The sequence below is a fragment of the Daktulosphaira vitifoliae genome, unplaced genomic scaffold (genome assembly GCF_025091365.1).
Source record: "Daktulosphaira vitifoliae isolate Bord-2020 unplaced genomic scaffold, ASM2509136v1 Scaffold_5, whole genome shotgun sequence".
NCBI classification, from domain to species: Eukaryota; Metazoa; Arthropoda; class Insecta; order Hemiptera; family Phylloxeridae; genus Daktulosphaira; species Daktulosphaira vitifoliae.
Genome location: NW_026099576.1, coordinates 23,946,987 through 23,963,324, shown reverse-complemented (window position 1 = coordinate 23,963,324; position 16,338 = coordinate 23,946,987). Strand labels below are relative to the sequence as shown.

The window sequence follows — 16,338 nt, the reverse complement described above, 5'->3', positions numbered from 1 at the left end:
AAAATAACAGCACCCACTCTTCATCTCCAGTCGTAAATTTAATTATTAATAACTTATAAAATACTGATCCTAAAGTTATTATCGATCGGTCATTTTCTTCGTTAGATCATTATCTATTAAATAATTAGTTAATTATGCGTATTATCATTTGAGAAATTAAAATTGACGTCCTAATAAGGAATAAAGGATGAACATAAAAAAAATGTATAGTTTAAAAATGAAGAGAAACATTGAATTAAAAGAAATAAATAACTAGATTATTAAAATTATTTTTTTCGATCATATCTGAAGTTCAAGCTAAGTGAATTACTCTGTTATGAAATCCTAATTATTTATGGAAAACTAGTGAAATAAAAAATATAAATTATTCCTTTAAATATTTACTTTTATAATTGTTACAAACAATTCACTCATTTTTCTAAAAAAATGTTTTTTTTTTAATATGGCAATCTACATATAATAAGCGCGCATGATTGCTCCATATACAATGCAAAGTATTACCCCAAATCACTATTATTTAGCTTCGATGCGAAAGTGAAAATTCAATGGTATTGTGATGGTTTGTGTCTTAATTTAATGTCGGTTTATGAAGATTATCCACTCTCACTGAACAAATTTTATAAATAAATAAAACATTTTTGACTGTGTTTTTTCTGAGAACTAATGAAAACTTAAGTACAGGAAGGATTTGAAATTAACTACTCACGAAAATATCACATACGCTAATTAGTAAGCAATCAGTCGATATGTTAAAATCAAAACATTTAACTTAAAAGTTTTTCGTTATAAGATTTTTGAAAAACTCGAAATTTTACATCACTCAGCCCTGTTTTTTTTTTTTTTTGTAAATAAAAATACATAATAACTATAATATTATCAAATTGTGTACACATGAATAGGGTGAGATGAACATTTTTGTTATTTACCTCCTGATCTTCTATTAATTATACCGATTATAAAACTACTTACAATCCCTACAGGTCCACACTGCAAAATCTAAATTAAAAAAAAATTAATGAACAAAATGCTTTTATATATCATGGCAAAATGATATCACAACATAAGTTGTAACAATTAAAAAAAAATACATACTGTTGAAGATTTTATGCAACCAGGGATTGTATTCATTCTAGCATCATGTTCCTAAAATAAAACCAATGAATGTTAACAAGACAGATGTTAAATTCAAAAGAGATTAATTCATAAATTTTAATAAATAAAACTAAAAATGATTAACACTTACAAAATTCGTTTTATTTGTCACATTTATAATATAAATCTGACGTTCCTATATAACAAAAGAAAGCATATTTGAAAATTTGCAATAAACATTTGGCATTATTTATTACAATAAGCATAAAAAATTATTCTTTTAAAAAATAATAATTTAAGGTGCTCGTGAAGAAGAAAATTATATGATATTTCTTAGTACTAAGAAATTGTTAGATGGAGATTTTACACTAACAAATGTAACATGGAAATGATNAGATGGAGATTTTACACTAACAAATCTAACATGGAAATGAAATAAAAAGAATCTTAAATATATTATAAAATTAAATATCACTTCATAAACTATTCAAATTACATTTCTAATTAAAATAACGCTTCCAAAAACATCACCAAACAAAAAATTAATCACAAGAATTAAAACAAAATAATATGTTTTATATAACATTTTTCAAGAATATTAAGATTTAAAATATATAAACAATACCATAAAATAACTAATCAATTAATATGATTCAATATATTGTAATAATTTTATATTAATTTTTTGCATTTTTATACGTAATTAAGTAAATAAGTTATTAAAATAAGCAAAAATTATTTTAAACTGTAATATATTAACATATTATTTATATTATCGATGACAAAAATATATAATTTATGCTGTTATTATGTATAACGTGTTAAAATAATTGCTTTTTATATTTGCAAATAAATTGCTATTATTACTATTAATTATTTTATAAATCATTATTTTAGCTTCGATCCGAAGCTAAGAAGGTATTAATTTTACCATTATGTGTTTTTTTTTTTTTTATGTCTGTTGCAACTTTTTCTCAGGTCTCACTGGACCGATTTCTTTCAACAATACGTCAAAAGATCACAAATAGTATCTAGTTAAAGAAATTACCCTTAAAAATTGAAAAAATTCCCTCATTCTCTGCAAATGGGGGAAATATCCAAAAAAATTACAAATTAAATAATCGGTAAATTTTGTAATTTTTTTCACTTTTTTTTCTTAAAACTTCCATAACTTTTTTAAAAATCAACAAATCAACATAATTACTTTTTATGCTAAGATCTTAGATATTGCTCTTTCATTTAATATCAATTTTTTGAAAATCTAACACTTAACTCGCTCATTGGAGGGGATTTAAAATAGCAACTTTTTTTACAAAAATGAACTTTTTCAACTTAATTTTTGAAAATGTTTCAGAAATACTGCGTCCTTCAAACATATATCAAATTAAAGCTTATTTTATGTACTATAAAATGAAAAAAAAAATTTGTCCCGACGACCTATCTTCTATGCGCAAATGGCTACCATATTCAAAAATATGCTATTTTAACAAATTTTTTTTTTTAATGATACACTATCTACAGATTTTGCATTGAAGCTTTTTTTATGATAGTGATATTAATCACTGTTAATTCACTGTTAAACAATTTCTTACAATACTCTCAATTTTTGTTTTCATATTTGACATGGAATATTCTTTCTTCAATAGTTCTTCAACTTTTTTACATCCAAAATGTCCTATTTCATGTGCTTTTCTGATTACTTCCTTTTGCATGGATCTAGGAACAACAAACAATTTTTGGTTATCTTTCATCTCAAATTTTTCATTTGACATATTTTTTATTAAAATTGGACAATTTCCTCATATATAGGGGGCGTTCAAAACTTGAAACATTGTATAAATAATAGAACTTTTTCAACTTAACTTTTGAAAGTGTTCCGGAAATATTGCGTTCTTTAAACATATATAAAATTAAAGTTTATTTTATGTACTATAAATAAAAAAAAAAAAAATATATGTACTATGTGCAAATTGCTGTCAAAATTTAAAAAAAAAATGTAATATTTGCGATAAAAATCACCTTCTATAAGGATGTTTTTTGTACTTAAAACTGCCATAACTTTTTCAAATATTAACAAATAAATATAAATTTTTTTATGTCTTTACCTATTTGATGTCTTTACCTATCATTTGGTATATTTTATTTATAAATTTAACCTTTTACCAGTCCACAGGGGGAGATTCAAAATGACAACTTTTTTAACTTAACTTTTGAAAGTGTTCCGGAAATACTAATACTTTCATATATATCTTAAATTATAGCTTATGTAATATATTTTAATATTAAAAAAAAAAAATTTTGGACTTTATTTTGTGTTCATGGTGAAAATGGCTATCAAATGCTATTTTTGTGTGAAAATTCTCGATTTTATTTTTAAAATTTATAACTTTATAATGTTATAACTTATTGAAAAGTGTATGGATCAACACAATTTTTTTATAAGAAATAATATTTTTTAACAATCCCTTTTTCATTTGACATACTTTATCTTAATCAGGATATTAAGAAGGAACTAGCTGATCATGTAGCTTTTGGAATTATTCACCAATTTTTTAAAATTAAACACTATCTAAAGATTTGCGTCAAGGTGTTTTTTTGATAGCGATTTTAATCACTGTCAGATATCATTATACTTGATCCAACTATGCCACGTCACCACTATGCCGCGAACCCCCTGTACTGGTTTTTTTTAAATGAATACATGAATATTTCATTAAAAAAAAGTTATAACTATAACTTGCTTAATAATTATAATTTTTACAGTTTTATCAAAAAAAGATAGGTATATATGTAGTGTTATATAATATTATTTTTGGGAGAAGAAAAATTAAATTTAGCTTCCTTGCAAATAAAGAGAAATATCCTACACCTATACAAAATTGTTACAAAATTAAATGAGCAAATATAAAAAAAATTTTATGTAACTCAAATGAATTAAATACACTATTTTCCAAAAAAAAAATTATGTAGTTACTGTATAATTTGATAATTTTTTTTATTTTGATTTCTAGAAAATTCGTTTAAAAGTGATAAATTTAAATATTATATGACAATTTAGCGTGTAAATTAAAAAGTAAACAATATATATATATTAGGGTGTCCCTTATTTTGAAAATTTTGGAAATTCTTCGGGCTCACCCCCCAAATTTGTGTGTATACATATAAAAAGTGGCTACAAAAAATTTCAGGCCGATCAGATAAGTTTAACCCGTGCCGACTTGGGGTTGAAAATCGGCCAAAAGGGGTACTTTTTTAGTTTTTAGCAATTAACTCGTAAGTTAGCACTCTCACAAAAAAAAATTTGAAAACTAAATTGTAGATCTAATTGTTTTATATAAATTAAGTCCTTACAGTTTTTCTTTTAAATCCATTAGTTTTTTAGAAAAATGTCAAAATACATAATATTTCGTAAAATTGCCGAAATTAGCATATTTACGAATATTTTATCATATATAAATTTGTACTTAATACTTTTATTTCGCAAAATTTAATTTTAAACAATTTTTGTATGAAACATTAGGTCGTATCACATATGGTTCGTCATATATGATAAAATATTCGTAAATATGCTAATTTCGGCAATTTTACGAAATATTATGTATTTTGACATTTTTCTAGAAAACTAATGGATTTAAAAGAAAAACTGTAAGGACTTAATTTATATAAAACAATTAGATCTACAATTTAGTTTTCATATTTTTTTTTNTAAAAAAACGTGTTAACTAGTTTAGACTTGAAATATTAACAACAGTCATTAAATAGTTTTGAAATGTTACCATAGAAATCGCAATTATGTTTATACTTGTTATTGCTTAATTTACCTCTTTAGAACTGAAATTTTGATAGAAAAAAATCTTTTTTGGAATAATTTTTTGAAAGAAATAAGTGTTGTCAATTAGAACTTTAACATTCAGTATATATTAAATATATAATTATTTCGTATTTAGTAATTAAGGAAACGGATTTCAATTGTTCTAATTATTCATAACAATTGTCCTGTTTCCTTACTTACTGAACACTCTGTATATAGACTGGGAATATAAATTATAAATACCCAGTTTTAAATATACTTAAGACATACAATGGCATATGCTTTATAACGACGTTTATATGTAAAATAAAAAATAAAATTTCGTCGTAATTTGATAAAGTACTATATTTTTTCAATTTTTAAATTAATAAATAAATATAATGATTTAATGTATAAATCTTTACTATTATTATTAATTGTAGTATGAATAATAGTGATAATTTAATATAATTATTTTTAATAAATAATTTTTTAAACTTTTCATAAATGACAAATAGATAGCAATTAAATTTATATAATTAGTTAACAACTCAATGAGAAATGTATAATATTTATACTACTATTATAATTTTTTTAAAATAAATTATCAACATGTTTTGAATAACATTTTATGCCTATTTAATAAAAATTTTATGAGAGACTTAAATGACACGCGTTTTCTTAAAATAATTTGATTTTGACAATTTTAACACAAAATGATACTTATTAGTAAAAACGTATCATATCTTTCTAAAAAAAATCATTGGTTGAGAGTTTTTATGTGTAATATTATATTATCATTTATAATATTAAAATATTATAATATGTTATCTTTGGACATGTATGTCATATATTATGAATTCACAAGATCACCAAAACAGAGTTCCCTTATTTAAAACATAAAATAATCAATAAACTAGGCAATTAAATCTGATTATCGTACAGATTCAAAGTAACGCCTATGTGTGGGTTCTCAATTAGGTCCAGCCAATGACATTTAACTCTTAATTAAGATCTACAGTTTCTAAGATCACACTAGGGATCGCTACACGACCCTCGTCTACTATAAAAACCCATTATTTCCTATTAAAATCAGTTCTTTCGGCGATTTTAAAATACACAAAATCTGCGACACTCTACTCAAGATTCTTACTCTCTGGGACTTAGTTTTTTTTTTTATATTTAATTTGGACTTAGAATATTTTTCTTTAAAACTAAATGACACTTAGAGATTTTAAAGTGAATTTTGTTTTGGTGAATTTTTTAATTTAATTTAATTTGTTTATTAAATAACAATGTTTTATTTTATCGTGGAAATAAATGTCAATTAATATATTAAACCTCAAACATTTTTTTTTAATTATTTTTATATATTATAAACCCGAATCAACTCTAATTTTCTCAGTTAATGGTAAATAATAATTATATGCTAAAGGTTACAGTTATTTCAGATTTAAACTAATTTAATAATATTTTTATTGGACTAAGTGTGTTGCAACTCTATACTTATTGGGAAGCTAGCCATTTTGGTTTAACGTCTTTGTTCTAACGATCATCGCACCGGTAGACAGCACAGAGAAACTTATGAATATAAGTAAAAAGTTTATGAATTGATCTAATATTAAACATAATACAACTAAACATAAATAAAATATTTTTCAAACGGTATGTATTTGTTGTTATATTTTAAGATATTTATAGAGCGTCGATTATTTATTGAAATGAAAACATATATTTTTTCAGAAAAATATCTAAATATTAAATTTTATATAATTTCAAGAAGTTTATCAATATATTTTAATTTTGAAATGTATAGGAAAGAATATTTAGAAATAATCGAATTTAATATTTCTAGCATATCATAAACAGATATTAAACGTACATAAGTATTATCCAGTTACAATGAATTTTTTTTAAATATAAAATTTCTACAGAAACTAGTTTTCATAACATATATAACTTGTTATTATAGTCATTAACAATAAACTCTAAAACTATATGTTTTTTATAAACATTATACTTTATTATTAATTCGAAACATTCATTATAACGATAAAGAAATGTGAGACAGGAAATATTAATATTTCTAAATATTAGGTCAATGTATCGTCTCAAATTTATTCAAAAAAAGCTTTATAATTCATGTTATTTTAAAATTTTTATACAATTTTACTAACTTATTACTTATATCAAGTATTCGTCAATGTAGACATAAAAAAATTGATTTTCTAGTATTTTTTTATATTTTAATAATAACTAATAATCAATTAATTTACTCATTAATTATATAATAAGTTCAATATTACGTCAATTAAACATGACTTTTAATAAATACAATACTTCCATGTAGCAATATTAAAAAACGTCATTAGAGTAAGTTTTAATTAAATTATACTATGTATGCACATTATATATACGTTATTAAAAAATATACAACCAAAATGTTAGTAGTTACAATGACAGTAAAATTTATAAAATCATTTATATTTTAAGAAAATTTTTTTTTTAATATGATACCCAAATTGTGCCTCAATTATTTTTAGCTACCTATATTATTTGGTGTTAATATTTAAGTTTTATGTATCTAAAGAACGTGTTTTCTGCTTACTCCTTAGTTTATGTGAATTTGAAAAATAATTAAAAATTATTACACACACATATTGATATGCGCAACGAATAAGGAAGTAAACTCATTTTTCAGGAGATAAAAAATAAAATTTATTCTTTGATTACATCCTATACGTGTTATCAATTTTATAATGTAATTTGATACAAACCTAATATTCGATATTTTGAATTACTATAAGAATAATATAACCTGAAATCATACATCATAATCTCAAAGTAGAATTTTTTAATTTACTGACTTATTCATTGTGCAAGGCAATATCTACTACAATAGAAAAAATTGAATCTAACGACCTTCTAATAGTAGTTCAGATTCACTCTATGACAAGAGTGCAAAAAAGGAATACCTTTATCATTGAAACTACATAATAGTGTTCTCAATTTCATGTTTAACCTTATTTTTTAAACTCTATAGTACATCAATCTACGCTCTCCGTAATAATTAACGTAACAGTATTTCAACTCATCTAGTGATAGGCGGTATACATTTTTTATGATAAATCTTAACTATCTATAGCTAAATGAATTATTTTAAGTCCCCTGTTAAAATTTGTTTATCTAACACATTTTAGAAACCTAATAGTTTATTTTATATTAAATGATTGTTTAAAACATTAAGGGAATTCGTTTGCTGTAAATTGTTTGCTTTTTTTCATTGATGTTATTGTTAGTGTTTTGTGTTCAGGGGCATCTAAGTGATGTATGGTTTTTTTGTTTTACGATTATAACAAGTAACTTGATAGTCGGTGAAAAAAATTCATTAATTAGTTTCTTGGTCCTCGGACGTCAAAAATATTATGGCGACGGTGTGAGTGTGCGGTCTGTGTTCGTCATGTCCGGTCATGAGACACGTCCAGAGCCGGTGACGCATATCGATTGGTATATTTTAATTGGTTGAAGTCGTCACTTCAACGACTTGAAGAAATCTCGAAGTGCGGCAGGTGCTCGTCGGCCGTGCGGCACTTGTTGGCCTTTACAACGAGACTTGTGGCACGCGGTGGTGGTCAGTCAAAATACTATTACACGTAGAAAGACAACGACTGATAAAGGTGACGAGGGACCGTGACAGTGACTAATAATTATATTTTATAATATAAGGAGTTTGTTTTACCTTAATATTAATTAAAAAAACGTGTTAACTAGTTTAGACTTGAAATATTAACAACAGTCATTAAATAGTTTTGAAATGTTACCATAGAAATCGCAATTATGTTTATACTTGTTATTGCTTAATTTACCTCTTTAGAACTGAAATTTTGATAGAAAAAAATCTTTTTTGGAATAATTTTTTGAAAGAAATAAGTGTTGTCAATTAGAACTTTAACATTCAGTATATATTAAATATATAATTATTTCGTATTTAGTAATTAAGGAAACGGATTTCAATTGTTCTAATTATTCATAACAATTGTCCTGTTTCCTAACTTACTGAACACTCTGTATATAGACTGGGAATATAAATTATAAATACCCAGTTTTAAATATACTTAAGACATACAATGGCATATGCTTTATAACGACATTTATATGTAAAATAAAAAATAAAATTTCGTCATAATTTGATAAAGTACTACATTTTTTCAATTTTTAAATTAATAAATAAACATATTCAATATATCATCTAAAAATATGTCTTATTCTTTCAAATCCTTGAATTTTATAAATAAAAATTTTAAACACGTTTAAAGTTATAAATTATGTTTAAGGTGTCACCTAATAAAAGTACAACATTAATTATTTTATTAAACGGTAATCCAATTTTTTTCCTATTTTAGAAAATTTTTTAATTCTTGTTAGAAATATTTTTATAAAAATATTTTTTTAACATTTAACTTTGGTGACCAAATTTATATTCATACATTTTTCTAGGCGTTACTAATATAAATATTTGTTTCCTTTTGAACAAATTTAATAATTTATAATAAATTTGAAATGAAAACTATTTTTTATTTGAATAGAAATATTCATTTACATAGAGCAGAAAGAAGTCTTAAAATATTTATAATTTAAATAATACCATAACTGAAAACTTTGTTCGGAGAAATCATAAAAAGTCAATATTTAGGATGACTTTAAGATTTACCTTGTTTCGCACAGAAAATATATGCATAAAAAATACTCATCATACATTTAATAAAAAAAAAACATTAAAAGATATAATTAAAAATATTTAGAAATTAATATATGTCTATTATGATGTAAAAAAATTACCTATCATAATTAGTATTATTTAACACAATAAGTTAATTAGATTAGTAATTGGTGAACATCGTATAATTAAGTTTAACTGCTGAATAATTGGTAATGAGGTGTTATTGTATAAGTGGTGTTAATTTCGTGGTGAATCAGAATTATTTTTGATTAATAAAATTCAGTAATAACGTAATTAAATAGTCCTAAATTTCAGTCGCACATTCCCNGTTAATTAGATTAGTAATTGGTGAACATCGTATAATTAAGTTTAACTGCTGAACAATTGGTAATGAGGTGTTATTGTATAAGTGGTGTTAATTTCGTGGTGAATCAGAACTATTTTTGATTAATAAAATTCAGTAATAACGTAATTAAATAGTCCTAAATTTCAGTCGCACATTCCTTTTTATATTTTTTTGGTTGTACAATTACATAATATACTTTCATTATTTTAATATGATTATTCTATTCTATTCTATTTTATCTTTCTCACATCTTTTGCTCATAGAATATTCGTAAATTTTTATTGTAAAATAACATTTTATTTAGTATGTTAATTATTTTTGTCATGTCGAATGTCAAAAAACATCACATATATTGACCAATAAAGACGTGCTTAGGAGTCTTAATGTTCGGTTTAAAAGACTTACATCCATGTTGACCGATATCAAATTGTTCGTTTGAGAATTATTAAAATGATAACCATTTTATTATATTAAGTGTTACTAAATACTCTCTTAGCACTTGGTTTAATCGTACATAGTCAATGCAGCAGTGCCAGAAGATATTTTTTCTTACTCACACCTATTTTTTTTCCTAATTTTATTTTATTATGTCAATAATTTGTAATAATTTGAAAATTACTTGNTGGTTGTACAATTACATAATATACTTTCATTATTTTAATATGATTATTCTATTCTATTCTATTTTATCTTTCTCACATCTTTTACTCATTGAATATTCGTAAATAATAATTTATAATGTATTATTAATTTTATTTTGAACATTTATAATTTATGACTGACATTATTTTATTGTACTTCGGGCATAATTATTCGATTTAAATTTAAATTTGTTATTTGTTATTTACATTGTATTAAACATCATCGCCCATACTACTAGTCCACCAGTTTTTTATTTCCTTTTCCCTTAGTGTAAGGTAAAAAAACTAAGTAATTTGAAAAATAGTACAATCTTCAAACATTTTATGTCATTTACAATTGAAATTCCACTATACTCTGGTCTGGTAGAACCACGGTTAGTGGTGGATCCAACATTGTTGGGTCTATGTGTCTTCAGTAGTAAAAGCCTTACGGTTAGAAACCAGTGAACGTCACAAGATATATAATAATAATAATAATGATTTTGCCCTTTATTGAAATTAAATAATAAAAAATATCTTTTGTTGCAGTACAAGAAAGCAAAAATTATTTAGCTGTAACTTATGATTCAATAATTGAATCATAATTATATCAAAATTTATCAACGAATTATGTGGTGATTGCTGCAAGCAACGACAACGAATAATAATACTATTTATTACATTATTACTAAGAGGAATACTATAAACTAACGAAACACTAGTTTAAGGAATACTGAAACATCTCAAATATCTTCAATACACTAAAACAATATTGAATAATAAGCGTAGGGACTTATCAAGTGCCGATAATCACTAACTTCTTGACAGATTGTTGGCCGGCGGACTTTCTCATATACTTAAATCAACGTCGATTGTCACTGATTAATATTATAGGCATTTAGGGCTTTGTTTAAAGAAGTACGCAAATATGACCGGTTTATTATCATTTTGGTCCCGGTAATGTCCATACCCGTGCGACGGTAATATCACTACCACTTCGATTAAAATTTGACAAAATTTGATTGTTTCATTTTTTAATCGTGTTGTGACGTTCACCGGCTTCTGGCCGTAAGGCTTTTACCAATGAAGGCACATAAACCCAACAAAGTTGGATTCGCTACAAGCTGAGGTCCTACCAGACCGGAGCATAGTGGAATTTAAATGTAAATGAAACACCTGATGTTTTAAGATTATATTATTGTTTAATTTACTAATTATTTCCCTTAACTTTAAAGAAAAGGAGTTAATAAACTGGTAGACTAGTAGTATGGGCGGTGATGTTCTATTTAATACAATTGAATTAACTAATTACAATTCGAATAAATTGATTATGCCATAAGTACAATTAGATATTGTCAAATACATTGTTCAAATTTATAAAACCAAAGTTACAAATTCTTTCATATTAATACATATTTCAAGTCACGATTAAAAAATTATAACAAATTATTAAATTATCTAAAGGACAAATAAAATAAATAGAAAATGAGTGAGAAAAATAATCTCTGACACTGCTGTATTGACTATGTTGTATTGTATCAAGGGCTAGGAGTGTATTTAGTAATATTTAATATATTAAATGGTCATTAAATTGCAATAATGCTCAAATGGACAATTTGACATCTGTCTGCAACGTGCTTTCCCGCTAGGGCCCTAACAGTTGGCTAAACTGTACCTAAACGGGGAAACGCTGGCCCTATATAATTTATATCCCACTAAAAGGGTAGTTAGCGGTTTCGTGATCAAATAGATATAGACTCTTATCTAACAACGAAAACAAGCATTTATTTCTATTTAAATATAACCAGACTGGATCTCTAGAAACGTTGGTGGCGTCCAAGTTAAGCGAGTGACGGTGGCTAGTGTACACAACCCGAAATAATAATATTAAGTAAACAATAATAGTACTTAATTTAGTAACCACAATAATACTGCCCGCCTGAGTTAATTCATCAGATTATTAAAGGTAAGTTGCCACAAGAGTTTTAAAAGGTCGACTGGTTTCGTTTTGTTTTTAATTAATTTAAGAAAATTGTGTAATCGGTTTATTTACACCCGCGCGCCACATACTCATAGTTGGACTGTAGGGTAGTCTGTGCTAATTAGGCACTAGTATAGTTGTTAATTGTTAATGTTGGTGAAGGACGAATAATCTGTCCGTAACAGGTCAATAGGGATGTATGCCTTTTATACCGAGCCTTAAGACTGCCAAGCACATTTACATTGATCAAACATATGTGAGGGTTTTTACACTCGACGTGACAAAATTGATAATGTATGAATGTACAAATTAATTGATGTCGTAAAATTAACTGATTCAATGAGCAAAATGAGTCAGAAAGATAGGATAGAATAGAATAATCATATTAAAATAATTAAAGTATATTGATTTAATGAAAGTCCATGTTCAAATAAAACCATGTGACAATGTACGAACAAAGGGAAATTTAATAGGCGAAAGAAAAAAAGGGATGTTGTACAAAAGTTACTACAATCATATTACAATAATGTCCAAGCCATAGTCAACAAACGATACTTCATCCATGGTTCGATCGACATGGTCAAAAGTATAGTTTAGGTTGCCATGGAAATGTTAAGTATACAAAAGAAACAATAAGTAGATTGCTGGAGATATGTATTCAACGACGACACATTGTAAACCGGAAGGAGAAGGCCACACGGACATCAGTGTGTGCATAGTTAATAGTATTGTATTGGTCAGCTGGGCGGCTTCTTATCACCATGACAATTTATAACGAACGATTCATAGTGATTGAACAACAAGAGAAATATAAATGGGAATGTGTGACTAAATTATTAAGGACCGTTTAATTAAGCTATTTCTGAATTTTAATGTTCAAAATGGTATTGATTCACCACGAAATTAACGCCACTTAGACATTAACGCCGCACTACCAAATGCTGAGCAGTTACACTTAATTATGTGATGTTCACCAATTACTTATATAATTAACTTAGAGTCTGTTAAATAATACTAACAATAGGTCAATTTATTACGCCACAATGTTTTAAAGGTGTCTATGAAATATTTTTAAAATTTTAAGAAAAAATTTCATTTTTAACATAAGAATTATAATTTTAAGCGTTTATTGGACAAAATAATACTATGTGAAATTTAACTTCCAATTTAAATTATAATATCAGAAAATAAAATTGAAGACATGTCTTTTTTAATCCTTTATTAATAATTTATTATAAAAACAGATTATTTTTAATAGTTGAATAAAAAAACATTATTCAAGGTACAGTTTAAATAAAACATCAATCTTAGGCTTCGTTTAATTTTTAATCCTAAGCCTTATCCAAATCCTTATCTTTAATATAAGTTTACTTAAATAATATTATTTAAAAACTAAATTCATAAATATCGAAATTACTTTTACATTTTAGAAATGATCAAGATAATGAATACAATAATAGTTCCTGTCTATTTAAGTCAAATTACAAATGCATACTACCGGTCAAAAATTTAGGTTTACTGGCTTTATTTTTGAGTTCTACACAATTTAGTCGGTTATGCCAGTAAAAGGCGTTAGTAGAAATAATACTTGATGTATTGAGACCAATATTTGATCTCAATTTTTACCAATTATCGGTAAAAAGCTTGTTAACTAATATTAATTATTTTAATATGTATTAATTATTCAGAAGATAAAGTCAAATTCGTCATCTTACTACAGGCGTGGTGTAAGGCGATTTTTTTAGTGGAGCCAGTTGACATACCTTAGCATTATTTAGGTGATTCATAAAATATGGACTATATATGTATTGACAAATTAAGAAGTTACTTCCTGTCCCCTTAAGAAAACTTGAATAGATTATACAATTTTTAATTGGTTACATCGAGTAATTACGAAAAAAAATCATCCTGACAACTCCATAGGCTATGCTCTTAGTTAATTATAAGGTTTATTTTTTAGTAATTGTACTAGTACAACTATTTATAATCAAATAATATTTTTTATAAAAATTTAATATTTTAATTCATTTTAACATTATAATCCGTACACTAAATACAACTAAATTAGTTAGGAAAATATATTTTTTATTTTAAAACCTGTGTGTTTTTTAAGTTATCTAGGATGTTTCATAACACTAACAGAAATATTATTGATATGAGAGCAAAAAATGTTATATATAGCTCAAGCTTGCCTTACTTAGAAAAGTTAAAAATGGATTTTCACAGCAACCCATTTCATGTTTATATTTATTGATTATTAGGATAAATATTCACGAAAACAATTAAAAAAATAAAAATTTTTCTTGTTATTTTGCTGATTTTACTACAATATTTTTTTTCGGGACAGTGCAAATCAGGCACTTCTACGTGACCGACTCAGCCACATAATCGGACTTTTTAATACAATATAATCAAATATAAAATTATTTTCGTCATAAAATCAAAAAATATTATTTTTTTCATAGGTATTATGACAATTATTATAAAAATTAGTTTTAAGGTGTATGTTATGAATTTGAAAATATCTTCTTGAAATTTTCACCGCTTTGCAAACATACAAAACTGTAAGTGGGCATAAATTAACTTCAACTGAGTCACGCAGGTATTTTGAATTTTATACTTAGGTAGAATATTATTTCAAATACCTTTAGGAATATTCTTTTGAATTATATCAAATCTAAAAATTATTTTACATTTTATTTATTAAATAAAATATATAACTCAGACACAATTAATCAAAGTTGATATCAAACAACTTTAAATATTCATATTTTGTAATGTAAAATTCTTTTTTTTGCTAAACATTCCTAATAATTAGAAATAATTTATAATATAATTGTTATGTTATTGATTACAAAAACATCGAATACTTATTATTGTAAAAATTAATTTTAATGTATTTATTTTTAATTTAAAATTCATCAAAATCGAGTACAGAAAAATATACAAATAACATGATGTAAATTCATTTTTTTGGGTTTTATATAATTATTTCCATTATATTCAGGAAAGTATGTTGAATTTAAACTTTAAATAACGTTGTTTTAATTTCAAATGACAATTAAAAAAAACTCAGCACAGTGGTGACGTGGCATAGATGGATCAAGTATAATGATATCTGACAGTGATTAAAATCACTATCAAAATTAAACGCTTCGATGCAAATCTTTAGATAGTGTTTAATTTTAAAAAAATTGGTGTTTTATTCCAAAAGCTACTTGATCTGCTGGTTCCTTATTAATATCTTGATTAAGATAAAATATGTCGAATGAAAAAAGGTTTATTAAAAAATATTATTTATCATAAAAAAATTGTGTGGATCCATAAACTTTTCAATAAGTTATAGCATTATAAAGTTAAATATAATGTAAATAATAAAATCGAGAATTTTCACACAAAAATAGCATTCGGTAGCCGTTTTCACCACGAAGACAAGTCCAGAGGTCAAATTTTTTTTTTTTCAAATAAAAGTACATTACATTAGCTTTAATTTAAGATATATATAAAAGTGTCAGACCTTCCGTAACATTTTCAAAAGTTAAGTTGAAAAAGTAAATTTTTTGTGAAAAAGTTGTCATTTTAAATCCCCCCTTGTGGGCAGGTTAAGGGTTAAATTTATGAAAAAAATATATCAAATGAAAGGTAATAATATTATGCATCTATATAAAAAAGAATTATATTGATAGGTTAATTTTTAAAAAGTTACGGCAGTTTTTAGTAAAAAAAAAATTGAAAAAATTTCGAAAATTAGCGATTTTTAAATTTGTAATTTTTTTGGAGGTTTCCCCC

General features: G+C 24.9%; 1 protein-coding gene across 1 annotated transcript in view; it reads right to left on the bottom strand.

Annotated features, from left to right (window-relative positions):
- The window catches only part of LOC126906982 (uncharacterized), a 53,447-nt gene that overhangs the window by 4,824 nt on the left and 32,285 nt on the right, over window positions 1-16,338 (bottom strand). The window contains exons 2-5 of the mRNA XM_050687966.1: window positions 2,685-2,808; window positions 1,244-1,288; window positions 1,093-1,143; window positions 970-996 (exon numbers count right to left, since the gene is read on the bottom strand). Coding sequence (XP_050543923.1) covers window positions 970-996; window positions 1,093-1,143; window positions 1,244-1,288; window positions 2,685-2,804 — 243 coding nt within the window. The 5' untranslated portion in view covers window positions 2,805-2,808. The remainder of the gene's footprint in view (window positions 1-969; window positions 997-1,092; window positions 1,144-1,243; window positions 1,289-2,684; window positions 2,809-16,338) is intronic.